The sequence below is a fragment of the Lethenteron reissneri genome, chromosome 36 (genome assembly GCF_015708825.2).
Source record: "Lethenteron reissneri isolate LAM-NWPU_2019-01 chromosome 36, ASM1570882v1, whole genome shotgun sequence".
Taxonomy (NCBI): domain Eukaryota; kingdom Metazoa; phylum Chordata; class Hyperoartia; order Petromyzontiformes; family Petromyzontidae; genus Lethenteron; species Lethenteron reissneri.
Genome location: NC_083814.1, coordinates 13,685,837 through 13,713,663, shown reverse-complemented (window position 1 = coordinate 13,713,663; position 27,827 = coordinate 13,685,837). Strand labels below are relative to the sequence as shown.

At 52.5% G+C, this 27,827-nt stretch overlaps 1 protein-coding gene across 3 annotated transcripts in view; it reads left to right on the top strand.

Annotated features, from left to right (window-relative positions):
• Positions 1-14,897: 14,897 nt before the first annotated feature.
• The window catches only part of PER1 (period circadian regulator 1), a 31,831-nt gene continuing 18,901 nt past the window's right edge, over positions 14,898-27,827 (top strand). Inside the window, exons 1-7 of one of the 3 annotated variants that reach the window (XM_061566265.1) lie at positions 15,142-15,152; positions 19,679-19,762; positions 25,990-26,354; positions 26,488-26,644; positions 27,031-27,126; positions 27,258-27,412; positions 27,602-27,723. In XM_061566265.1, coding sequence (XP_061422249.1) covers positions 26,189-26,354; positions 26,488-26,644; positions 27,031-27,126; positions 27,258-27,412; positions 27,602-27,723 — 696 coding nt within the window. In that variant the 5' untranslated portion in view covers positions 15,142-15,152; positions 19,679-19,762; positions 25,990-26,188. Of the gene's footprint in view, positions 15,153-19,678; positions 19,797-25,989; positions 26,355-26,487; positions 26,645-27,030; positions 27,127-27,257; positions 27,413-27,601; positions 27,724-27,827 lie in introns of those variants that run through there. The other 2 variants (XM_061566263.1, XM_061566264.1) reach the window with 2 other exon arrangements.

The window sequence follows — 27,827 nt, the reverse complement described above, 5'->3', positions numbered from 1 at the left end:
TATCAGGTCATTGTTAAGCTCCTCGCTTTCTGCACTCCCAACAGCACTCCCATTATGTTCACTTTACAAAAAAAGGGCCGGTGATTATACAACTCCTTGCAAGCTCATATAAATGCACGTTGTTTACAATTTTCTTTTAATTTTGCCTTATATACGAAGACCAGTTGGGTGTGCAAGATTCGATTTTTAGCTGTTAATCTTGTGATTAATTTCAAGATCTACATACAAAAATGACCCTCTTAATTACCAAGGGGAAGGGGTGTGGGTACTTGGTGGTCAGACTGCAATAGGGCCCAGGCAAGGGAAGCTGGCATGTTCTCAAGGGCACCTGAATTGCTCAACCCCAACAAACATCGACAATTTTGCTCAAAATCCAGCGCACTCTTTATACTCAATCCAGCTACTCACGACACCTGGGCACATTCCAACTGGTCTGGGCGAAAACGTCTTTTTTCTTTTAGTTCGAGTGTGTGTGTATGTCAGATGTAGCATTCGAGTGGCGTCTGCGCGTGCGTTCACTGTGGTGTCCTTATTCAGGTGTTCTTATTAAGTGGAGGGAAGTTGACCTTCGTGATTTCGTAATCCAATGATTAATCACAGCCTTTTTGTCATGACTTGTGGAAAAAATTATTGTGACCTACAAGCTGTAAGATTGGTATCGTTTGTGTCTTAAATATAAAACATTCCAGGTGGGAGGACGTTTTGAGAAGTTGCTCTTAGGGGGAGACTGAACCAATTGGTGATGGAAAAGCAGAATCCCAGTTTTTATTAATAAGTTTGGCACTGTAATTGTTTATGATCACCTTAAAAACAGCTGCTTCGCCTTGTTTTTATTTCCTTCATGATTGCCTGGTCAGTATCGGACTCGCAGGTAATCCTGTAAACCGCGTGCAATATAATCTATAATTAGAGCCAAGGGATAATTGGCAGTGGCAATTAAACAAATTTGTGGTACAAGTGTGTGTTTCAAATGAAGCATTTTTGTTGGAGTGTCCAAGTTGCTCTGCCTGGAAGCCGATTTCTCCATGAACAAGATCTGAATGGAAGTGAAGAACTGAAGTAGAAACCAGCACATGCTGATCATATCCAGGGCCTGTTTGCAGTTAAAAACGGGGTTCTGTACAGACCCAGAACAGGGGTGATGCTAAAAGGCTACGATCTTGACACGCAATTTTTTGGTAAAATTACGGCTGAAAAGCTCAAAAAAATGTATGGCAAGGTTTACAGATAATTTCGCTTTGCTCTCAGCAGCATACGCCGAAGCTTTTAAAAAGATTGGCTCATTCAAAGCAATCATAACTCCTTGTGTTTGGCGACTTTGAATATTACTTGCACAATGTTACGAAACGTGCAGTTCCAAGTCCATTTGCATTGGAACAGAGACCACCTTCCGCAAAGCTCTGGTACCGCCCTCCAAATCGGGTGAACCAACAGCCGCCGCCATTTTACTGCAAATACCGTGGGCCACGGGTTTGCAGCCTGCGGCTCTTTTCAGGACCACCGCCGTCGTCCCGTATTCACTCGCATTGTGGCTCGTGGAATATTGAGGTATTTTTTTTTTACCGAATTCGAAAAAAACGTCCCTTATTTTGGTTGCCGACCCCTCCCATACTATGACCTGCACCGAAGATGCAGATGTCGCATTTTTTAAAGGAAACGAAAGCACCGAACATGCATTTCTACAGCCAAATCCAAGATTTATCTTCGGACTTTATTCAAATTCACGATTTCTGTAACTCACCACCGTGCTAAAATCGTAGCCTTAGATGTGCCATTAGTAAAGTATATGCGAATCCTGTTTCGGGAGAAGTGGCTGACGGGCCACGCCTGTCGCGATGGAGCACGGGGACTCGTGCGCGTGACGTTCCCCCGAGGGCCACGCGCGCATTGCCGGCGCAGGTCGGTGTCGACGCCTCCCCCCTGTCGTCGTCAAAGGATCTCGAGCCCGCGTGCCTGTCGAATATAACTAAAATGGATCTCGAAAACCACTCGCGCTAAGAAATTGTGAACTTTTGAGAACTTTGGGGTTTTATTCAATTGCTTTGTGTGTGCATTGAATAATTACCAGGTCGCTGTGGCCACTGCATCATGCACCATTCAAACTTGAAGCTGAATTTGTAATCGTTAAACACTGAATGTCTGTAGCCGTCAATCCACGAGCTGCGAAGTCGACGGTGGTTTTTTGACGACGCGCGTTTTAACGAAGCCTCGTCTCGCACCGCCCGACGCTTTGTTCTGTTGAGTGCATCACCCGAATGGAGCGCTGTGCCCTGTCATAAATCACTGGGAGGTGCGGGTGGGAGCATCGGCAGCGTGGACCTGTGGGCCGTTGCATTAAGCACCCAAAGTGAAAATCTCCATTAGTAGACACTGATTCGCGTAGGAGATAAGGGAATGTACTTCAGTTGAATGCAGCTTACTCCTGGCCTTTGTCCCGGGTTAGTGCTGCACAGTCTCCCCCTAAGGTGAAACCACCGCCCGCTGCACTGGTGACCCGGCGCCTGCATCACTCGGTACAGGTACTGGGCTCTGCCGTGTTCTCAAGCAAGGTGGCTCGGCACTTAGCACTATGTGTGCTGGGCACATTGTGTCTTTCAAACATTCCCTTTTGATAGCCTTTCCGAGTTGGTGCGCGCATTGCGCGTCTCTAGCGGGTGTATTTATAGAGGTTTTCTTGATGTGTATTTTATGCCGTATTTGTAATTGTGCTGTGCTCTTTTTGCACGTTATATACGCATATATACTGTACTCATGGTTGACTAGCGTTCTGTGGGTGTTAAACAATTACAAATGTCGGTCACGGTGCACGCGCACACAGACGCGCGCCAGTTTGCGCGCGTCTGTGTGCGCGAGTCGTGTATCTCTCTCTGGCCTATGCGTGTGCTGAATTCACGTGAAGGGAAATATAAAGTGGAAACTGTATGGTTTTGGTACTTTTCCTTCAACGTAGTGTGTATAAATGATCATTAATAAAAATTGTCCGTAATGTGGCTGGTTTTCGTGTGATCTCTGCTTGTGCCGACACTTCAAGATGACGGGTACAAACGAGACCCCATTAAACTCTCAATTGGCAAGGTTGCCTTCTTATTCCAAAGGTTTGCATGCAAAGCAAGGGGGGTGTTGGAGCGTTTTGAGCAAACGGAAATACAGTATGGGACCGAGACCTGAGGGGTTCCTTGTTGAGATGTTGAGACAAACTGGTTGTGAAGAATAACAGCCTGGTTATGGGTTTAGCGGGAATGATAATTATTGGTATTCGTGGGTCGAGTGGGTTTTGGTGGGATTTGGGGTTAATAGGTTTTGGTTGTGGGTTTTAGTGCGAGTCTCATACGGTACAGGAGAACAAACCACTTCAAAATCAGACTTTAGGATCTCTAGTTCAGAAAAACTGCGTTGAGTCTTGTCAGGCACTCGTATTCTTTGGGTCTCTCGGTAAAGTCACGTAGATGGGTTCAAAGAGATTAACAAAAAACGACGTTTCGATCGCGTCAGGATGACGACCGCTTGTGTTGCGATCGAAACGTAGTTTTTGGTTATTTTCTTTGAACCCATCTACGCGAGTTTACCGAAGACCCAAAGAATATCTCGTCAGGCAATTTATAGAATTGCGAAAGTCGTTGAGTACTCCGGCCCCAGCTTCGTAAAGCGCCCCCGACATGCGGCTACAGCGCGGACATCGCGGAGCCACTGGAGCCCCGCGCGTGAGATCGGGTGGGGGACGTTCGCTTTGCTGCGACCATTGATCGCGGTAGCGGTGGTTGGTGATGTGTGATGCCGCCGCCACGAAGCCGTTCGGCAGGCACCAAATCCCCGACCTCGCCACCACCAAGCAACGGAGCCGACCCCGCGTCCCCCTCACCTCACCTCACATGAACACACCCGCACTCATTTCCCCCCCCCCCCCCATAGAGCTCCGAGGGGAGGTCGCCTGGCCGACCGGTTTTTATCCGAGAGACCCTTATCGGGATTAATTCTCACGGTTTCCGGCGATCAGGGGATTGGATGACCTCCCCCGTGCTACGTGGCACCGCGGCGCTGCGGCCGGCCTTAATATGGTGTGGTCGCGGCGTGGGGCATTCGGCCACCGCGGTTGAAGCGCATCTCCCCCCACACACACTCCCACGGGTCGACGGGGCGAGCAGGGGAGGCACGGGACAGCATGAATAGGGGGGTCACAGGGGCTGTTGCGCATAGTCATGGAGGGTTGGGATAATTGCGCTTGAGCGCGCAGGCCCCATTGTTAGGGAGGGTAAGGGATTAAGTAGGATTTACGCCTTGCACGCAGCACACTGATTAGCATATCAACAGCGCCCAGAACCGCCGTGCGCGTGCCAGAGGATCGCGAGCCCATTGTTTAGCGCAGCATCCCCTTTGAGGTAGGGAGGATAAATAGAGGGGCGCAGAGGGAAAATAGCTCTCTTCTCTCCAGCGCCAGGCGACAGGACGCTCTCCAGTCCAGCGACCCGATCGTCCGTGAGACGCATCGAGGTGCGCTGCGAGCACGGGATCAACGAACCGCCGTGGGCATCCAGCAGGAACGTCTGCAGGTGAACGAGGGCGTGCGGCGAGCTATGCCTCTCACACGAGCTCGCGGAGGGACGGACCAGGGAGGGGAGCCGTCGGGCGATGAGCCCAGCGACGGCAGCAGCTGCTCGCAGAGCAGCGAGGGGTCGGCGCACGGCGGAGCCCCTGCCATAGGCACGGAGCAGGGAGGGACTCCGGGGACCAGCGGCCCCAACAACTTGGTGTCAGAAGTGGGACGAACCCTCACATCTTCACGGGAAGGTGGCGCGCTACTCCACGCAAAGGTAAGGCATGTGTTCACCGGCCAGGGGACCCCTACATGGAAAGCGTTTTCCCGTAATATCATAGGGGCTAAAGAGCTTAATGGCTGGTCGGACGCGCAGGCGTTGCGACATCTTACGTTAAACTTAGACGGGCGGGCAGCCGACTTTGTAGAGGCACTACCCGAAAGCGCGCAAACCCAACTAGAAGAACTAATGCGTAGATTAGACCTGCGTTTCGGCACGCGCAACGTGATACGGGCGAAGACCGCCTTAGAGGCGCGCCGACGCCAAACTGGCGAGGACTTCCGAGACTACGCTGAGGACGTGCGATCACTAACCCGGATCGCCCGTCCAGAGTTCTCGAAGGAGGTCATTGACGCGCTAGCTGCAGACAAGCTACTCAGGTACCTAGCTCGCACCGCGTGGTGGCAGCCCAAAAAGAGTAGCGCAGGCCTCCCTTTCGATACCCTAGTCGAGCAAGCGCTGGAGTGTGAGGAGCTCTCCAGCGAACGCGCGCAGCTCCGAGGGTCGGGACAGGAGTACACCGTGGCGAGCCTGATCCCTGACGAGGAGGAGGATGAGGATGAGCCCGCCAGCCCCATGGGGAGACGGGCAAGAGAGGCCCAGAAACCCCGCGAGACAACCCCGGGTTGGGTAGCTGGGTTACAGACCGGCATGGGAGATATTGCTGGCCGAGTAGACCGAATGGACGGTAAGGTAACCCAAGTAGGGGAGAGGGTAACCCACGTAGGTGAGAGGGTAACCCAGGTACGCGAGGAAGCGAATAAAAATATGAAGACCCTCCAGTCTGAGATGGGGGAACTACGCTCGACCGTAGGGGGGCTGGCCGGGAGAGTAGCCCAATTAGAGTCCGATGTGGGACAACTGCGTACTGGGGGAGGGAGAGGGAGCGGACAGGGGACCCGCTACGGAGCCGCCCCCCCTCCCCGGGCATGTTATATGTGCGACCGCCGAGGGCATCTAGTGAGAGACTGTCCTGAAATCACCCGAGCTAGGCAGACGCGGGGGTTAAACTCCAACGCCCCCTAGAAAGCGGACCAACTAGGGGTGCAATCGACGCGGTCCCGATACAAATAGACGATAATGAGAATAATGGCGAGCGAGTGATCTCCACACAGGTTCCAGCAACAACGCCCACAGAAACGGTGACTCCTGGCGACTGGCTGCGGGAGCTGGTGGCGGGGATCACGGGGGCCACGTCGCTGGTGGAAGGGGAGGTAAACGGAGTGCGTACCCGAATCCTGCTGGACACGGGGGCGGTGGCCTCGCTCGTGAGCGCAGCGCACTGCAGCGCGATCGGGGTCGACGTGCGTCACCTGCAGGCCCCGGACCGCGCGCTGCACACTGCGAGCGGAGCCGGAATGGGGCTGCTGGGGAGAGCCACCCTAGAGGTCCGCATAGGCAGCCAGGTGTGCACGCAGGAGTTCTACGTGTCGAGTGCGTTGTGTCACGAGTGTATCGCAGGCACCGACCTCCTAGAACGGTTGGGACTCAACGTGCAACCCCGCCAGCGATGCGCCACCATGGAGAGCAACGGCGAGCGGATACCGTTCCTGGGACGAGAACCAACGCGCCGCCGCTTTGCACCTGTGGCCGCTATCCTGGCGACGACAGTCACCATCGGCCCGCTCACCGAGATGCTGGTGCCGGTGGCAACATCCCCCACCGACCCCGCGCTCCGACCATCAGGGGAGGTAATGCTAACTCCTCACCCGGAGTTGGCAAAACGGTATGGGGTTGTGGGATCCGCCACGTTGGTAAACGCAGATGGGGACCGATTGTTTATGCGGATGTTTAACCCCCACAATACCCCAGCGATACTGCGACGGCGCACCCCGATAGCCACAGTACACCCCCTGCACGCACGCCACTCTAACGACTCGGTGTTCGCACTCTGGGCTGAGGACCCCGGGCATCCTGAGGGTGACCAGGACCTGGCCTGGCGAGTCGGCCCGACTCCCCGAGCCGAGGTCGTTCCCCTGCTCGACGCGTTACATGTACCATGGGCGGATTTACCTAAGGGAGGGGCCGATCGGCTGCGCGAGTTACTGCGGGAGTATGCCGACGTATTCAGTGAACACGACTCGGACGTGGGTCGGACCGATCTTGTTAAGCACCAAATTGACACCGGTGCAGCCCGACCCATCAAACTCCCTGCGTACCGAGTGGGCGCACCCGAACGCGCCCAAATCAAAGAGGCAGTTGGGGACATGCTTCGCGATAACATAATTCAGCCCTCGGCGAGCCCCTGGTCAGCCCCGGTGGTACTAGTAACGAAAAAGGATGGGTCAACACGGTTCTGCGTCGATTACCGTAAACTAGATGCAGTCACGCTCGGCGATGCCTTCCCTATACCCCGCATCGACGACACCTTCGACAGCCTCGCCGGAGCGCGATATTTTTCCACCCTCGATCTCGCGTCCGGGTACTGGCAGGTGGAGATGGCGGAGGAGGATCGGCCGAAAACCGCATTCACCACCCCGATGGGGCTATTCGAGTTTCGAGTACTCCCGTTCGGACTCACCAATGCGCCCGCGACGTTCCAGCGGCTGATGGAGTTGGTGATGCGGGGCTTGCAATGGGAACAGTGCCTGATTTACTTGGACGATGTGATAGTGTTCAGTAGATCTTTGTCTGAGCATTGGTCCAGGCTTCGAGAGGTGTTCCAGCGACTGCGAGCGGCTCATCTCAAGCTCAAGCCACGTAAGTGTTACATCGCACAACGCGAGGTGGGGTACCTCGGGCATCGCGTCAGCGAGGCAGGCGTGCACACCGATCCGGAGAAGGTACGCGCCGTAGTGGAGTGGCCACGGCCAAGGAATCTGACGGAGATCAGATCATTTTTGGGGCTTGCCACCTATTATCGTCGATTTGTAAAGGGATTCAGCGAGATTGCACGCCCCCTCACCCAACTCACTTCCCCTAAGCACCCCTATCAGTGGACGGGGGCCTGCCAGACGGCCTTCACCACTCTCAAAGACCACCTCACCCACGCCCCCACCCTCGCTTTCCCCGATTTTACCACCGATTTTATTTTGGACACCGACGCCTGCAGCAGCGGGCTGGGCGCGGTGTTGTCACAGGTACAGGATGGGACGGAACGAGTCATCGCGTACGCCAGCCGGACCTTGAGTGGGGCCGAGCTGAACTATTGCGTGACCCGCCAAGAGTTGTACGCCGTGATTTTCGCATGCAAACAGTTCCGGCCGTATTTGTACGGCAGGAGATGTCGCGTACGCACTGACCATTATGCTCTTCAGTTCCTTCTTACATTCAAGGAGCCGCGGGGGCAGATGGCACGTTGGTTGGCGCAGTTGCAGGAGTACAACCTGCAAATCGAGTATCGGGCTGGCCGGACGCATGCAAACGCGGACGCCTTGTCGAGGCGGCCCACGGTGTACGCCGAGACAAGGGCGGAGGAGGCCTGCCCCTGTTTCACGGGGGGACGCTGCCGGCAGGCAACGGACCCCCGAGAGGCCGCGGCCACTGACCCCCCCCCAGCGAGAGAGAGTGCAGTGTGCGCCACAGAGACCCTCACAGGTGGCACCGAGGATCCCGTCGACCGCCCGGCAAGCGCGGGACCCGCGGCTCGGGACCCGATCGGACGGATCCAGGAGGACGTCGGCTGCGCCTTCCCGGGCCTGAACGACGAGCAGCTGAGACAGACCCAGCAGCGAGATCCGGATCTGGCGGCCGTGGAGGCGGCACTGCGGGAGGAAAAGAGCGCCCTACCAGGACCCTGGAGCGGTTTGTATGCCCGGTTGTGTGTGCAGAACGGAGTGGTACGGGAGTTAACCGAGGCCGGCCAGCCAGGGTGCATCTGTGTTCCTGCCCAGGTGCGACCCCAGCTGCTACGGCTGGTGCATGACCACCCACTCGGGGGCCACGATGGGGAACGACGCACTCGAGAGACCCTGCGTCGCCAGTATCTCTGGCCCAAATTGGCACAAGACGTGGCGGCCTGGGTACAGGGCTGCCGCGCCTGTCAGCAGTGCGGGCCGAAACCGGCACGATACCAGGTACCCCTAAGGCCGTTCCGCGTCAGCCGCACGAATCAGCTGGTCGGGATCGATCTACAGGGGCCATTCCCACGATCCCATCGAGGCAACCGGTATATTCTAGTCGCAGTAGAGTATTTCACCCGCTACCCCGTGGCAGTGGCCATCCCTGATAAAACGGCCTTGGTGGTGGCCCGGGCATTCGTAGAACATTACGTACTCAAGCACGGGATCCCGGAACGAGTCCTCACCGACCAGGGTAGCGAGTTCGAGGCCGAGCTGTTCCAGGCACTGTGCCGAGAATTCGGAATCCAGAAGGACCGAACCACAGCGTATCACCCCCAAGCGAACGGTATGGTAGAGCGCATGAATCAGACCCTAGCGGGGAAACTCAAACGTATGGCGGCCGCAAATCAACGGGATTGGGACGAACACCTCCCCTACGCCCTTTTCGCCTACGCCACCACCGTACACACGTCGACGGGACAAACCCCGTTTTTAATGATGTTCGGCCGTGAGTCTCGTTTACCCGCAGATCTGCTATTCGGCGTCCCTTCCCCCCAGCCGGAGGAGGGAAGCCGCCCCGTGGAACACCTGTTGGAGACCCTGCGAGAAGCCCGATGCCGAGCATACCCGCAAGGGGAAGCCGCACATCGGCGGCAGGAACAGGGCACCCGACCCCGCATGGAACCCCCCTTATTCCTGACAGGCGCTAAGGTGTGGCTACACACCCCTCGCGTCGGGGCCGGGCAGGTGGGGAAACTGACGACCTACTGGCGGGGACCCTGGACCGTGGTGCGGCAGATATCCCCCTGGACGGTACTAATTTACGGCGGGGAGAGGGGTCGAGAGACGGTGGTCAATGTCCGCCGCTTAAAACCATGGAAAGCGGCCCCGGCGAGAGAGGACTCCGTCACCCGAAAGCCCCGAAATCCCGGAGTACCCGCACCCCTCGTGTTGGGGGGCCTCGCACACTACATGGGCCCCGCCTGGTCCCCGAGACGCCCCGATCCAGTCCGGAGATGGCGCGGACGACGGCCACTAAACCCTTCCGCTGCTGAGTTTGTGCCCCAGCCCACAGGTGCCGGGGGACGGGGAGAGCCGCTGGAGTGGAGGAGGAGACCGCCGCAGGAGCTACAGAGGACGGAACCACCCGCCCCGAGGCCAGCCACCAGGTCCGGACGGATCCCCCGGACCCCGCAACGTTTCCTCGTGGGCGCGGCCCAAGCGAGGTGCTCCAGTCAACCCGGGACGGGGACTGGCACCTCGGGGGGCTATGTGATGCCGCCGCCACGAAGCCGTTCGGCAGGCACCAAATCCCCGACCTCGCCACCACCAAGCAACGGAGCCGACCCCGCGTCCCCCTCACCTCACCTCACATGAACACACCCGCACTCATTTCCCCCCCCCCCCCCATAGAGCTCCGAGGGGAGGTCGCCTGGCCGACCGGTTTTTATCCGAGAGACCCTTATCGGGATTAATTCTCACGGTTTCCGGCGATCAGGGGATTGGATGACCTCCCCCGTGCTACGTGGCACCGCGGCGCTGCGGCCGGCCTTAATATGGTGTGGTCGCGGCGTGGGGCATTCGGCCACCGCGGTTGAAGCGCATCTCCCCCCACACACACTCCCACGGGTCGACGGGGCGAGCAGGGGAGGCACGGGACAGCATGAATAGGGGGGTCACAGGGGCTGTTGCGCATAGTCATGGAGGGTTGGGATAATTGCGCTTGAGCGCGCAGGCCCCATTGTTAGGGAGGGTAAGGGATTAAGTAGGATTTACGCCTTGCACGCAGCACACTGATTAGCATATCAACAGCGCCCAGAACCGCCGTGCGCGTGCCAGAGGATCGCGAGCCCATTGTTTAGCGCAGCATCCCCTTTGAGGTAGGGAGGATAAATAGAGGGGCGCAGAGGGAAAATAGCTCTCTTCTCTCCAGCGCCAGGCGACAGGACGCTCTCCAGTCCAGCGACCCGATCGTCCGTGAGACGCATCGAGGTGCGCTGCGAGCACGGGATCAACGAACCGCCGTGGGCATCCAGCAGGAACGTCTGCAGGTGAACGAGGGCGTGCGGCGAGCTATGCCTCTCACACGAGCTCGCGGAGGGACGGACCAGGGAGGGGAGCCGTCGGGCGATGAGCCCAGCGACGGCAGCAGCTGCTCGCAGAGCAGCGAGGGGTCGGCGCACGGCGGAGCCCCTGCCATAGGCACGGAGCAGGGAGGGACTCCGGGGACCAGCGGCCCCAACAGATGGTCGTCGAAATGTCACAACTTAATGCGCTGTGCACACAGCCCACAATGCACTGTCACATAAATAATGTACACCCCAGTGGCGTGGCACGAGGAGAAGAACTTGTTGACAATGAGACGCATCGCACCCATTTCATGTCTCGCGCTCCTCTTGATGTCTCCGGCCTCTGGGCCCTTTCCCTGCCCCCCCACCATAGCTTGGCTCTTCACCATTGTAACCCGGATTTACAAGTGGCTGCATCGAGAAGCTCTATACATTACAACATTTTAAAACGGCATATGGATTGGGAGCATGCACTTAAAATATAAAATTTTATCGGAAATTTTATGAAATATATATTTGGTGAGACACCGAATGTCTAAACCGGTCCAGAGTTTGCCTTATAAAACCCAATGCCACCAAATAAATGAGACGGCGGTGTGGCCGATGGTCTGCGCATAAATGTAGTTTTATGGTGTACAGTAATGGTAAAATATCCATTCGGTTTCTATGCCGAGGGACAGATGTGGGAAGGAGGCGTTCTGAGGAGCTTTGTATTCTGCAACAACAACAACGATGCTCCAATGCTGTGGCGATGACCGCGTGCATTTGCATTGGCGGAGCGCAAGGGGTCACCCAACACGTGGCCAGGCACTGGGCCCGTCAGCATGCACAGCCCACGTGTCACTCGCTCCGTGCCTGTCGCTTACACGATGCGTCAACATTGTTACTGGGTAGGGAAGCTGCCGTGGTGTAATGGTGGTGAGCAGCGCCACTCGACTGGATTTACATTCCAGAGGTCACCGGTTCGAATCATTCCCCCGACGTGGAAGTCATAAAAATGGGGGAAGCGCTTAAATATCTTCACCTCTCCACGCTTTAGTCTCTCCAATGGGATAAATGTGAGACTCTGATGTGAATCTCTGATCAAGCCGCCACGTGTGGTGAGGTAAAGTCCCTGTCCTCCCACAGCATCCATCACGGCTGGTCATGGCAGTCAACCAAATATCAGCTCCAGTTCCCTCTAGTGGAAGCCCTTCCACCAGCAGTGGCGTTAGCGGGAAATTGCAGGGCCGCGCCTTTGCCTTTCACAGCGTTGTTTCACGCGCATCGAGATTGACAAGAGAGATGTTTACTGTGACCGTCATAATTACTACGCATGTTTAAACTCAGCACGTACACATTCTGACACGCAATACATAAGCACGCGTGTAAGCGATTACAACTTACTCAAATTACGTGCAAATGTTACATTTCGAGTGAACTGGACTGTAAACAAACACAGCACAGGCGTTGCATAATAGCGCCGTCCCTGACGCACAATGTGGTCGACACGAGTCTCGACGGGGTGCGCCGTCTGGCGGGCTCTCGAGGTCTCGAGAGGTCGCTATTGCAGCGTCCATCACACGTGGACTGGCGGGTGCCGACATGGGCTTCAGGTCACTCATGCTTTGCCTTATTTATTCACGAATGTGGTTTAGGGATCAAATCTCTTCCCGTCCATGCACAGGCTGGTCCCACCGTCTGTTTCGTTTTCGTAAAGGATCAACAGAAGATGATGCCCGGTGCCGGCATGATGCCACCATGCCTGGCTAACATCCACCGTGGCTCTTACACTTCTGTATGTATACTGAACCTCGTTCTGACCTTATGTCGCCAACTGTGCTGATCGTTTGATTATTCAACACATTGAATAACACGTTAAATAATCAAACGATCGGCCTACTTACTAATCTTTCTACACATAAAGTAAAGTATGTTATACACATCCCATCAGTAAACAGCATTGGGGAGTGCATAATTTCAACAAAATAGTTTCAACACAAGCTCGCTCTGCGACAGTTTTGGCATTAAGTGTCTCATCATGCAGGGTCAGGCTTTTCTTAAACCAATGCTGGTTACTGCCTTCTATGTTGAACGCGTTATTTTTGCTTTTATTTTAAATTTAGTTGTTTACTATGATTTCTGTTTAGATGCTTTTGCACTTATTTATATTTGATAGATTGCTTTTGGTTTTTTTTTATTGACCCAGGTCACTTGCAAATTAGACTCCTCCTCGTGTTTTCAGCTCGCTATATAAAATATTATTGCAACGTTTGGTCAATGTGCAATGTGTTCAGCATAAACAAGGAGCGTGGATGGTCCGTATTAACGCGCACACACACGCACACACACTCACACACACACGCACACACGCATGCGCACACACACACGCACGCACACACATACACATGCACACACGCACGCACACACATGCACGCACACACACACATGCACACACACATACATGCTTGCTTGCTTTTAAAGGGAGAGTGGTGAGCGAGGCGGTGGGAAGCCACGGATCTGAGTGGCTGGGATTTGAATTTAGGTCACTGCACTCGCAGGGCATTGGCTGGGGCTCGGCGAGCGGCGACCACGCGCGGACACGTGCGGGCGTCTTCTTGCCCAGGCGGCTCGCCCAGCCCCGCATGCCTCCCTCCCTCCCTCCCCAGGTCGCCTCTGCACATTATCGAACACGACGTAACACGGCCGCCGCCTTGCCAGGCCACTATTATATCAACGCCTCCACCCCGCGCAGTGTCGTTCATGGGGCTTATTTGATCGTTTTTTTTAAAAATAATTCCTGAATTAAAATCGCACGACATTCTTCATTAACACTGTCTTATAACATAAACTAAATATTGTTCTAATTGTCCTTAGTTATAGCCCTGGATGAGGGCAATTTCCTAAAACGTTAGTGAAGGTTGCGAGTTCTATTTTTATCAAGATATTCACCTGGGTGACCCCTTGAGATTACTTTCGTTTGCCATTCTTCACGTACGAGTTGGTGAAGTGTTGATGGAAATGGTGGGAGGCGGGGGACAGACCGGCTGATGAATCCACTCGCCACTGATGTTGGTTGTGCTCGTGAATCTAACGCAGGTGACTCGATGTCTGTGCTTTATAGTGCAGTGCGCTCACCACTGCTGCCCAGATGTTCCCCCCACATTGTAAAGAAGCGGCACAAATTAGCTTAACGAAGGCAGCGTTCTATGTATAGGCAGAGTCTTAACGCGAGATCATCTCAACCAAATTTAGCTGCGCGGCTTGGCCGCGGCTTTTCCGCGTCACGGCGTGGCCGTGGGGCTGGGGTCACGCGGGGCCGGGCACTGTCCACGACGACTGCGACGACTCTGTGGTGGCAGTGGTGCATAAGCACAAACAATAACAATCTCAACCCATGCACCACGTATCACGATGCGTGGCCATGCGTTCGCGAACACGTGCAATGCACGAGCACGGTGCGAATAGGACGTCCGAGACCTCGAGAGACTCGAATAGAGTCTTAGTTTCAAGAATGTGATTTGGTCACCGAAACCAAAACCAAATAAAACAAGGCAGAGCCTCGCAGCCAGATGATAGCCAGCTGGAGCCTGTGCTGGTTTACACTGCCACGGCAATTACGCTCCGATGGGTAACAATGTCCCCGTACACCGCCGCGTGTTCACGCGGAGCCACCCACGTAACCGCCCGCGCCCTCCCGAGACCCCCCCCCAACCCCCCGGTGAAGTGAGGAGGCCACGGGGTGAAGGCGCAGCACGGCTCGGGGAACGTGAGTCGCGCTCGCAGCTCGCAGCTCGCCTCCCATTGGCGGGGGTCGCGTCGCGCCGCCTTCCAGCCGCGCGGTCTCTCAGCCAATGCGGCGCCGGCCACGGCGAGGCCTCGCTGAGCGGCCAATGGGCCCGTGCGGCCCCCCTCCGGCCCCCGGCGGTCACGTTGTGGCGAGCGTGTGGCTTGTGATAGGGACTCGTGGCAGACGGCGCCGGCACCATTCGTGAGCCAGATGCGCGCACCTGGGAGCTGCTGCTGCTGCTGCCGCTGCTGCTGTCAACGCCACCACCAGCATCGACAGACCCAGTCGCTGTTCAACATCTCCAGTTTAGTTATTTAATAGCGGTGCTGCGCATCACCTACACACGTGTAATGTATACATTCACATAAGCTTACAATAAGCAGATGTGGTCGAGGTTGTGATTTTAGGGGTTGATTTGTGTTTTGAAGTTTTAGTTTTTTTTACGTTTGGAGGAGACATCTGCGCATGGACGTTAGTTTCTGATTTAGCAAAAGAAAACACCGTGAGTTGATTTTGCCTCCATGCAAATAACACACGCACATTCACACACAACCATAACATTTCCCTAACATTCACACAAGGTAACATTACCATCACATTTACACACAACACCACATTACCCTCACATTAATTTACCCTCATACATTCACATAAAATACAACATTACCTTCACACATTCAACCTTCAGACACTTTTTTAAAATATTCACTAAATTACCTCCACATTCGCGTAATATTACCTTCACACAGATGGCTGATACTCCACTCGATTCCATACTCTGCAGTCACGTTCGCATGTGTGAATTCGTTGTTTTTATGCGTTAGTTAAGTTGTGGTGATTACATATGACAGATGTAATTGGCACCCATGTCAATATCCCACTCGTACACGATGCGTGCATGCAATGTGCACACCTGCAATGTGTGGGCTACGCGATATCACCAACGCTGATTACGAGTGCACATTAGCAGAGTCAAGTGTTCATTTTGTGTACGTACAGAAATGTCGTTAGATTGTTCGTTCTGTGCATGTATTGAAATGGTTGCTAATGCTTTTGGGCGTTCATACAGGCAAATACATACCATCACAGACTATGATGTGCACATGCATGCTGGGTGACACGCAGCGCCAGAAATGAATGTTCATTATTGCTATATTCATAACAATTGTGCCTCACAGCACCAACCATGGGTTCGATTCCCGGACTCGTTTTTCTGAGTTTGTTCTGTCTTGTGTTCTTCAATAGCTAAAAACAACCGTACAAAGGACCAATGCTTACAATGGAAAATAAAAACACAGCAAATTACTAATTTGGGATTAAACATAGCAACATCACCGCATACTGGAAAATAGTCTATAGACTGTTACTTTCCTGGGTAAACAGACGTCATAATAATTCCCTAGACATTAACATTGCACATCAACGCGTGTTCACGAGCATCTCTCCACTGCGTACAACGTGTATGACGGGAGGATGCGTTTGTACAAAGTATTGCACACAACTGCAACGTTGTATTGATGACGGATTTTTCTAATCACTGATTTTTTTACACAACGACGCCAATGATTATTGTGTTGTATGGTTTTGCGTCAAACTAGGACCTATATCTAACACCCATAGAAGGGTTCCTTTCCTGTAAATATCTGGCAGTTCTGCTTTAGTTCAAGCAAGCCTGACTGTTGATGAGACACTGACTATCAAAACTGGTCGAGTTTATCTTCTTGGTTCTTTCGGTAAAGTCACGTAGAAGGGAAGTAATAAAATAATAAAAATAAAACATAATAAAATCAAATAATTATTATGTTTTATTTTTATTATTTTATTACTTCCCTTCTACGTGACTTTACCGAAAGAACCAAGAAGATGAATCCCTGCAGTCACGAAAGCTTTAAATCGAAAAATGGTCGAGTTTGTTTCTCGTGTTGAAGAAATGCTGCTGAAATGATGCCACTCCAGAAGGCGTGTGGCGGATGTGATGTGTAAACTACGTTAAGTTTGTATGTGGACATGGGAAGGAGGAGGCGAAGTGCCCGCTGCGTATAATTTGTGTTCACCGGGGGCGAGAGACGCATCCACGAGTGTTGGGTCAAGGGGTGCGATACGATCACCGCGCGAGTAAACATCGACCGCGTGTTCTTCACTTGTGAAAATGGTACAAGGGGTGTTTTGTTTAAGCCAGTGGCGCGGACTAAACGTTAAATGGGACGGGACAGAACGGGGAAATACAAACGAGAAGGGCAAAACGAGATGACTCGATTTGCATTGAGTCGCGCCCGCTAAATCGCGGTGCATGTGTGTGGCGGTGAGGATGATGATGATGGTAGTTGAGCCCCTGGCTCCCCACGTACCCCGTGACACGTACCGCGCTTAGCCAAAGCACCGCGGGACGAGGATCCCTCCTCCGCACATCGGCTCGCGCTGCGCTCAGCTGCGCGAATGGAACAACTTTCTGTTACTCTGAAAAATAACGCGGCATCCACTCATGGATTGACCGCGGCACCATTAGAACACGACATCACCATTCGTTATTGCAGCGTTTTAATCAGGACCCATAGTTAACATAGGGAGGTATCTGCCTAGAAACATCTGGCAATTCACCAGAATTGGTTCAAACAAGTCTGATTATAGATGAGAGACACTGAATGTCGAAACCGCTCCGGAGTTCTGCGAGTGTTGAACTACGCACTCCTAGAAAACCGCGTGACTGATGGGATATGCAAATTGTATATGTGGAGACAGATGTGTGGAAGAGGCGAATTGTCTGCTAATGTCTATTGAGTTATCCACTTCTAAGGCTCAGGCATGTTTTGATTATTGATTATTCGGCTTGTTAACGCAGGAAAGTCTCATCGAGTCTCAATACATATCCACGAGGATATTTGACAGGATATGATCCTGTCAAGTGTTCACAGTCGTGGGTGCCGCAAGCAGCGCGGATTCCTGCGTGGAGATTTCGCGATACCGGCAAAGAAACTCCTTCCTCGAGTAAATAATTTGATGGGTGGAGTGCGAAAGACGAAAGTCAGAGAGCACGTGTGCATGCGGGTGCACGGGTTACATATTGATTTATCCTGTCACCCCTCACTCAAGATGGCTTGGCCGTCTTGTGTCGTGACTTAAACCTTCCTGCCACGAATAGAGGACGTCTGAGATCACGTCGCGTGCACAGAGGCTCTGCTGCTGAGCTGCAGTTCGTCCCAGACGGAACTCGCGCTTTTCTCAGCCGCTCCGATAATGTCTCGCCGACTATTTTTAAATCTGCGCGCGTTGTGTGTCTGTGTCAGCACCGCAATGCAACAAGTTTAATGATCTGCTGCTAAGCGCACACACATTGCAGTGTGTACAACGCACACATCACGGTGTGCGTGTGTGTGTTGTACACGAGAGACGAGCAAGCGGCACTCCCCGTGACCGTCGTGGAGGGTTAGTTGACCATACTTCATCGTTCTGGTCACTCTGAGTTGGTGAAGGCGCGTAGCATCAACTCCGCAGCATAAACGTGGAGCAGCAACAATGGATCTTGACCATTCCTTCGCCGCAGATAATCTCAGATGACGTGAATTCCCATAGCACTGCCGTTTCATTGAATTGGGTCCCGGGAGAGTGTCAACACGTGGGGTGGCAGTGAGTGGTGCACGAGTTTGCGTTTACTTTGACTAATAATAAGTGGCGGCAGCGATGCGTTGCGCATTACGCCGCATGCACAAAGCGCCTCGGCTCACGGAACGCTGCGCGTGCTGGGGCAGGGCACGTGTCTCTGTGTACATGATCTGACGTGTACAGATTTATTATGCGTATATTTTTTTATGAATACGCTGATCCCTACCGTCATTATAATTAGCGTGCGATATTTTCCAGGTGAAATAGTGATTGAATAAAACATGGTGACTAATTAAAATGTGCATGGCAGCTGTTGATCAGGGCAGAGGGTGGAATCGCGCCCCGCTGCCTAATGGAGGAGGGGCGGCCAGACGCACACAGACCGGGGTGGAGGAGCAGGGATGAGTGGCAGCTTCATTCAGCAATTCACAATTTCGCTCCACCGGCTGCTCCACCTCCCTCCGCAGCCCTGCAGTTGGTCAGGGGGCTCTCATGTCCCACGACCAATGAATGGGACCCCTACGTCTTGTACAACAACAGGTTGGGTCAGTCTTAATTTGAAGCTTTCGTGACTGCAGGAATTACTCTTTGGTTCTTTCGGTAAAGTCACGTATAAAGATAAAATAATAAATTAATTAATAGCATACTACGACGTTTCGATTGCAACACAAGCAATCGTCATCAGGTATAAAAGAAAGAAATAGCAACAAAAATCTAACCAGAAAACTGTAGACGGACATATAAGCAGACAGACATCACAAAGATACACAGAGAGAGAACACGCATCGGCACAGAGAGAGAGATCGTCTCTGTGACGGGGCCTTAAATAGAGGGGGGCGGGGTCGGAGAGAGGGAGGGGGCAGAGAAAAAATTAGCATGTCAATGAGTAGGACGACGTGTGGTACGGTACGCAAGCTTGAAAATTAGGAGAAAGGGAGAAAGACACACTAAAATTAAATAACCTAGCAAAATATCGAAATGTAATGTAATGCAACACAGAGAGTCGGTCAACACACAATTAACGCATAGCCTGGTCGATTACGTATTTCAAAGATTGCTAAGTTAGAATTTAAGTGTGAAAATTCCAAAGAGAGGACACAGGCAGTCTTCTTGGTTCTTTCGGTAAAGTCACGTAGAAAAAAAAGGTTGGGTCAGCTCAAGGCACGCCGGCTCCACAGGGTGGCCCGGTAAACTCAGTCAGCGAACAGCGTTCAATCACCCATAGAATATTGGTGCTACGCGCGCACAATCACCAAACAAGCAAAGAATGCCACGATAAAATATCTCAGAATCCCCTTCAATTGCTCAACATGTAAAATTCCATCTTCTCCCCCCTCCTCAACGTCCCCACCCTTCCCCACGCCCCCCACGCCGCGCACACGCGCACTCACGTAACACCCACCCACCACCTGCCCCCCGCATGGGAAGCCGTGTGTGGCCCCCTGCCCCTCCTGCAGGCAGCGGGGGAGGCCGCGCAGAAAACCGCGCGGTGCCGGTTCATCTCCTCCCACTGTGAGTGGCGTCTCTTCCTCCTCCTCCTCCCACTGTGAGTGGCGTCTCTTCTCCGTACTGAGTTGCGTCTCTTCCTTCTCCCACTGTGAGTTGCGTCTCTCCATCCCCACTGTGAATGGCCCACATCAGCACTGGTACGCGGTGGGAACGCATCAAGAAAGTCAATGCCTCTCCGCCCAAAGCCACAGCTGGCTTTAGAACGTCTGCTGTCGTAATTCTTGACACGTTTATTCCTGTAGATTTGTTTTATGAATCCACGTGGATATTCAGTCCAGGTGCTTGCATAATGATGGTTTATGTAAGTGGGTTATTGTCCATGGAAGGGACTGATCTGTGTACTCGCGGAGTGGGCGATTCGCGTCTGTGCTGCCGAGAGGGAGGGCTTCGTGCAGGTCAGCGACGTCTGCCCCAGCTATCAGCGCTCCTCTCTTTCATTTGGGCTCTTTATAGTTCTGCAAATTAACAAAGTATATGGTCCTGCTACTACTAATCAGTTGGCCGTGGTGCACATGCACAACAAAAATGTAACGTTCGTCAATACCACTATGGCCTTAAAAGTAAAATTAGATAATTGGCCACAATTCTGGCAAGTTCTCTTAATCTGTGCTATGTAGAAGAGCCATTTCCCAAAATGTCGCCTATGATAATTTTGATACTTTTAAGGCCAGAGTGCTGTTATGGAAGGTGTGAATTTTTGTAATTTGACAATTTAGAGACTTGCTGTGTTGATTGTTTAAAATTCGTGCTCATGCCAATTGTAACTCACTTACTGCAATCTAAACAATAATTGATTTTTATCAAGCAGCTGGCCTAAATTCTGGATTCCTAAATTAAACTCATTACCTTCATGAACATTGCCGAATTTCAGAAACATAAACTAATGCAAATGAGACTTGCAAACAACTTTCACATCACTCTTGCCAATGCTACTTTTCCATCTCTTATGTTATCACCTGCTTAAATACAATTAACTGTATTAGGTAATTGTCCAGTTATAGCTCTGGAAAAGGGCCATTGCCTGAACCGTTAATGATGGTGGCTGCGTGTTTGTGGTGATATCCGAGATGGCGATGACGGCCCCCGTGAGAGCAGGGGTCTTCTCTTCTGGGCGTTACGCGGGCCGCTCCGTGCGGCTGTGGTTGTTTGCACGACCACGCGTGGCACCCGCATCGCCAACTTCTCTGCCGCGATTCAGATCTTGCAGAACGAGCAACACGACCCGAGCCAGGGATTCGAGGGAAAGGGTTCATGCAATAGCCCCTCCCACAGACAATGCCGACATCGGACAATTCGCTTCGGAATTCCCTCCGATCGTCTGTCTTTGTCGATCATAATAACCTTGCTCAACCTAAACAATGTGCTTACAACTCTGATAGTGCTGTTTGTTGATGGCCGCCTGACGTTTTGGGCATTTGGGCCCCGTGCTTAACAAACTTTATTTTTTTTCAATGACAAATACGAACGGTGTCATTGACTGCTGATGAATACAGATTAGTCCCGCCCAACAGAGCCCAGCCATCGCGGAAGCAGTCCTAATAAATCCACAACTTACAGCACTTGTCACCTCATAGTAAGCATCAGGGCACCGTTTGTCCAATAGTCGCCGTCTCGTTGCGTGCCACACTCAGGAGGAACGCGTTGCCACCTAGGGCTGTACTCGTATATCTCAAGGTCACCTCTTCACTGCGCTCCTACATAGTAACATATAACCAAGCAGACCATATAGACCATGGGCCGCAAGAGAAACTGGTTCCACCGAAGGCCAGAACTACTTGAGGCGCGCTAATTTATTTACGTTGCCAATGAGGGTGCATTACTTTATAACCCCGCTCATGCTACACGGCTATCTCATAATTCACTGTTATTTTGACCTCGTGAATAAATCGGAACGGCGAATGTGAGGCCACGACAGGTGGAGACACGAGAATGCGTGCAGCCAGGACCGGTAACACAATGAGGAAACAGAGGCGGATGAGAATAGGGAGGAACGATTTTGGAGAGCTCGGCGTTGTAATCAAAATTAACACAACGACGCACCTATGTGAATGTAGAATCTCCACGCTCTGCCTCTGTATTCGTGTAGATGTGAGAGATATGCAGTGTCTCTATGTTGTCTGCCATTCACAGCAGTGGGCCTGTCAACCAGCGGTTTGACATTTAATTTTACCGCCATAATCATTCATAACAAAATTCCAATTACGAACGTATTCTCTGAATGAATTTCGTTGTTGTATGGTTCTCGATTATCCTGAATCACGCTGTCAAGCAATTACGGGTTCGAGGTGAGGGTGACTCATATATTATCTGTATCTGTTGGCATATCGCAAGCCCCTGCAAGCATGTGGCCTTTTAAAGTCATGTTGGTTCCGCCGGAAGGTGATGGATTTTTCTATTATGCGGCAAATCTTATGATTTCACCTCCGCGCATGTGGGTTGCGGCATGTGAGCGCTGTGAATGGGCCGGCTCTCCGTGTGACGCACGGCCCACGCTGCACATTCATTGTGCGCTTTGGCCACTGACGGTGCCGGCTGTCAATGCCACGCAGAATGAGGCTGTGCAAGATGAAGAGGCTCTTTTATCCAACGCCCCCCTTCAATCAGATCCCTTTGTCGAATTTTTTTTCGGCGGTACAAAATTGCGGACACTTCCTATCTCTGATAGTGCTGTTTTTTGCTGGCCGTTTAATGTTTCAGACCTTCGGCCTGTACTCAGCAATTGTGTAAACATTTTTAGGAATTATTTAAATTGGCAAACAGCAAAACATGAGCAGATCAAAATGAGAGTGCTTAGATAGGATTACGCGGTGATAATATTAGAACAAAAATCTCACCTGATGGATGCTGTTTTTTGTCATGGAAATCTTCACTGGAGACAAAGTAAAATTATATTAATGGGCTCTTACTGGGAGTGGTGCTTACACCACATTTAATGCCAAGGAGCAATCATTCACTTGGGAGCATTGCGGGTGGCCTGATGAGTAGCGAGTGTCATCATTAGCAAAATCGAATCCTCAACTAAAAGTGGAAAACAATGAGAAGGGACCCAAAACAATGAGAAGGGCCCAATACTGAGATGTAACCGGTTAATTCAAATTAGCAACTGGGTTTTATACTCCCACTCATAATAGAGGACGATCTTGACCTTTTGTCCAACTTAGCCCTCTTAACAAAATACTGAGTTTTACAAAGACACCGGGGCCTGATTAAAATAGTATTTGTATTTAACACCTTTGCGGAATTACCACAACGTCTAGGATTTGGCTCAAGTTGCCACGCTCAATCGGTGGGGGCCTGTTCCATGCAAAACTCCACAGCCAATCGGTAGCCGGGGGAGTGCCGATAGTAATTGGGGTGAGTGCGATGGCCTCCTTGGCTTTGTCCCCGCGACGATGAGGAGGGCGTGTTTAGGGTTGTCTCCGCGGTGTGAGCCGCCTTTGCGCGTGATTCCACACGTGGAGAGTGGCTGCGAGTGGGGGTGGCGTTGGGGAGGAGGCGTCGTGCAGCTGAGGATGAGCTGCGAGGTGTCCCGAGCAAGAGGGGCTAATAGGGAGTGAAGCGTGAAGGTCGCGAATGCTCCGCACACAAAGGTTGCCAATGTGATGAGAGAACGGTTCAATGAGCATTTCATTTTGCCGTGCGTTCAAAATTCGCGGGTCAGCCTCTCCAGATATTAGCAACGCTTGTCTGTGTACCAACTGGGATAGGCCATTTTGGATTCTACTTGCACCATCCCCACAATTAGTCAAACTGCAGCAAGATCCCAGAGTATTTTCACGCTGGTTAATTAACGTTGCAGCATTGTTTTGGAACGGAATTCACTGTTGTTACACATTATGTCGATGCTGGCACGAAGCCTCGTGCAGGTGAATAGTGACACTTGTGCTCCGTGAGCAATGAGGTGGCGTCGCTAATTCAAAGCTTCATCCCCATGACGGATTAAGAACGGCGGGGAGGAGACGTGGATTGTAGTTGCAGGATGAGAAGCAAGAGGCAGTGACGGTGCGATTTAATCCATGCATTGATGATGTCAACCCTTGCATTCTCCACGCTGACATTTATATTTAGCATTGTGACGTAAAAAAACCCTTCCTCTTCATTATTAGGTGAGGAATTCGTCTCGCCAATTCCAGTCTCAGATTTCCTGCCGACATGTAATGTCATGTATAGAGGTTAGCGAGTGAGGCCTCTTCTGGATTGTGACAAGAGCGGTGTGGGGTGTGGGGTAAGGTGTTGGCGGGAGGCCTCAGGGTGATGATTTCAGCCCAGTGGCCAGAGAATGGCCCAAGCCTGGCGGCGAACTCGGCACACTTCGTCACTACCACGTCACTAGCACGTCACTACCACGTCACTAGCACGTCACTACCACGCACGGGGCCTCCCGTTCAAACTTCGCCGCCACCCTTGGTGGCTGATGCGGGGCTGTCACCAAAGAGACTCGCTGCCTGCTGCATAGTGGGCGTGAACAAAAAACAAACAAATGTATTTTGTACAGCATCATTCATGCCGATGGTGCTGAGCGTCTTGTATAGTTGGCTGTGAAAATTGTTCTTCAAATGATCAGAGTGAGCTGAAACAATAGTAATTGGTATGCTAGGTTCTTGTACACATGCCATTTAATTTATTTGTCTATGTCTGCTGGTGGAGGGTCTGAATGAAATAAATCTGGCTAGACCATTTCGTGGTTTTTCCCAAATGTCAATTATTATCTTTATCAGAGTTGGAAGCTCTTGTTTTTCTTGGTCCAATTTCCACTTCAAATGCTGTTTGGTGCTACATTGCGGCCGGTATAGACGCCAGTAAGTCATAGGTATGATGTGTGGCAGATGAAGCGATGGAGAGAGAGCGTGCGATAGGAAGAGAGAGCGAGCTAGAGGACGAGGGAAGATGGACACGAGAGCCCCCCTGTGTGGCCATGGCCCCGGGACGGGGGGAGCAGAGTTCCTCTCCCCACTGCCAGTGCTCGGCTCAATGGCCGAGGTCAATTTGAATCCTCACAAAGCCTCACCGCTCTTTCCGTGAGGCCGTGCGTCGATGGGAGAATGGGCGATATCGGAAATTGAATTTTCGGCACAATCGCGTGTACCCTTTGTGAAGGACGAAATTTAAAGAGCTGATCTCCACTCGAAATTATTTTTGAGAGTTTGGCACACCAATTAAAATGTGCAATCAATCACTGCTGCATTATAAAACGTATTTTCATAAGCTTTGTTATAATATTAATCAATTTCCCTTTTTAATGCAGTGCGGTTTATCGCAATTTGTTTTGCCAGCTGAAGGTTCATTGACAAATTTTCCCCGAGTCATGGAGAGAGGAATAATTGCATTTACACAAGAAAATTTATATATTTAACAGTTGTGGATAATTTTAAACCATCCAATTTTCTTCACATTTACATTCTAAATGGACCAACACCGACATAAAATATGAATTAACAACTGGCATTTACTCTGAAACGGCATAAAAATTTTTTTTAAATGCCCCGCTTCTGCAATTGAGTCATGAAAGCTGCGAGTGCAGGGGTGGTGGTCCCTGCGTGATTGAGGTGGGAACGTGACCGTCCCCTTGATATTGCCATGGCTCGATAAAATCAGCACCACTTTGTCGTGGAGAAGGCAACAGTGGCTGTCCTATGGAGAGACTCGCCCCCACCATAATAATGTGGAGTTTCCACCACTGGCTCGAGGTTGTAACAAGGAAATGAGCACCAATTCCTCATTGGCCATCTGAGAACTTTGCCTTGTTGAGTTCAGGTGTCTATAGTACACACGTACACACCTGTAGTAGACATGCACACACCTGTAGTAGACCTGCACACACCTGTAGTACACATGTACACACCTGTAGTAGACCTGCACACACCTGTAGTACACATGTACACACCTGTAGTAGACCTGCACACACCTGTAGTACACATGCACACACCTGTAGTAGACATGTACACACGTACACACCTGTAGTACACCTGTACACACCTGCACACGTCCTGCTGTACAGGTCCCATTACTGGGCGGGATTCGTTTTAAGTTGTTTCACACTCGAGCTCTACGGTTCAACTCTAATGCAGGTAACTTGGTGGAACTTTGTTGCCTTCTGTAACTGCCACGCAAAAGGCCACATCAGACACGACAACTCGGGCGCTGCTCTGCGTGCGGGAGCACGCGCCGCACGGCGTGCGAGAGAAGGCGTTGACACGTTCTCCCCTCCGCCCCCGCACCGTGCCTTGCAGATCGGAGTGACCACTGCACTCTGCCAGTGGGGACCAGGCGCACGATGGCCATCCATTTACAGACACCCGCGACAAATAATTAAAACTCATTTCACTTGATAACCATTGATAAAGTCAATACAATCCAAGCCAGAGCCGATTCGTGATTTTGGGTGCCCAGAGGCTAATCCTGCTCCGAAAGCGGTGCCGACCATTCCCGATGGACACGGAGCAGTGCGAGACGAGCGACGCGATGGCCATGCCGGCGGACACCGCGGGCAACGACTCCTGCCGTCGCGACGACGAACCCTCGCATCCGAGGGACCACGAGGAGGAGCCCGGGCCACCGGCCGATGACGTGGACATGAAGAGCAACGGCTCGCAGGGTGAGCGGCGACGCGGCCTAGCGCACGATTGCGGCCTAGCGCACAATTGCGGCCTCTCTCTCCCGCCACGTCCCCACGCTTCGACCGCCGGCGTCCGCTCACCGAACGCTTCTTTTCTTCCTGTCCCGCGCAGGGAACGACTCGAGCGGGAACGACGAGCTCAACGGCAGCGAGTCGAACGGTACGGGCTCGCACGACGGCGCGTCGCGCGGCGCCGGCTCCAGCGGCCGCTCGAGGGGCAGCGGCAAGGACTCGGCGCTGATGCTGCTCACGTCCGAAAGCAACAAGAGGTGAGGCCGTGTCGGAGACACCGGGAAGCGGGGGGAGGCGGTGGGAAGCGAGCACGCACCGGTCGGCCACCGAGGCCGGAACCCCTCGTGAGGCAATTTGATTTATTTAAAAAAATGTAACGGTTGTTTTTGTCAATTCCACATCATTATTCCAGTTTCATCAGTAGGGACTGCAGTTATTCTCTAACTTAGAAATCGGTGCCAAGCAGATGGCGCTTTCCAGCACCGCTTTGCAATTTAACAGGAAGACTTTATACTGCCTGCAAACCGCAGTGCGCTGCAAAACTATTGCAGCGCCTGACGGTCGGCAAAGGTGCCAACAGTTTTTTCCCAGCGGTGGGTAGAAAATGGCTGCTAATGGTGTGCACGTGTTTTCTTTTCTCCAGCTCAAATTCCCAGAGCCCGTCTCCTCCAAGCAGCTCCAATGCCTTCAGTCTCCTGAGCAGCTCCGAGCAAGACCACCCATCCACATCCGGTTGCAGGTGAGCTCGTCCCTCAGCCAGCTGACCGAGTAAGCCAGTCAAGTCGGTCAGTTGGTCATCTAGTCTAGGCCGACCATTCCCTCGTCGCCGTTGCGCTGACCCACGTCCGTGCGTGCGTTTGTGCTGAGCAGCAGTGAGCAGTCGATGAAGGCCAAGACACAGAAGGCCCTGCTCAAGACACTCAAGGACCTGAAGGCCCGGCTGCCGCCTGAGCGACGCGTCAAGGGCAAGTCGTCAACGCTGGCGACGCTGCAGTACGCGGTCTCGTGCATCAAGCAGATCCGAGGTGAGCAATCGCATTGCCCACCCGACCGGTCGCCCGCCCGCTCGCCCACCCGCGGATGTTTTACGTACGTGGCCCGGCGGTGGTGCATTCACCACCGCTCGTTGTGCCCCGGCCAAAACCGTGCGCTGCGTGTGACGCGCTGCCATTAAAATGCCCACCCTGGTGCCCATCCTATCCCCCGTGGTGCAGCCAACGAGGAGTACTACCAGCTGTGGACGGTGGATGATGGCAAAACGGCGACGCTCGACATCGGCACCTATACCATGGAGGAGCTGGAGACGATCACCTCTGAGTACACACCCAAAAGCACCGTGAGTTTCTTCTCCTTCTTATGGCTCACTCTCTCATAACCACACCTCCCCACCTGTTCACTCATAACCACACCTCCCCACCTGCTCACTCATAACCACACCTC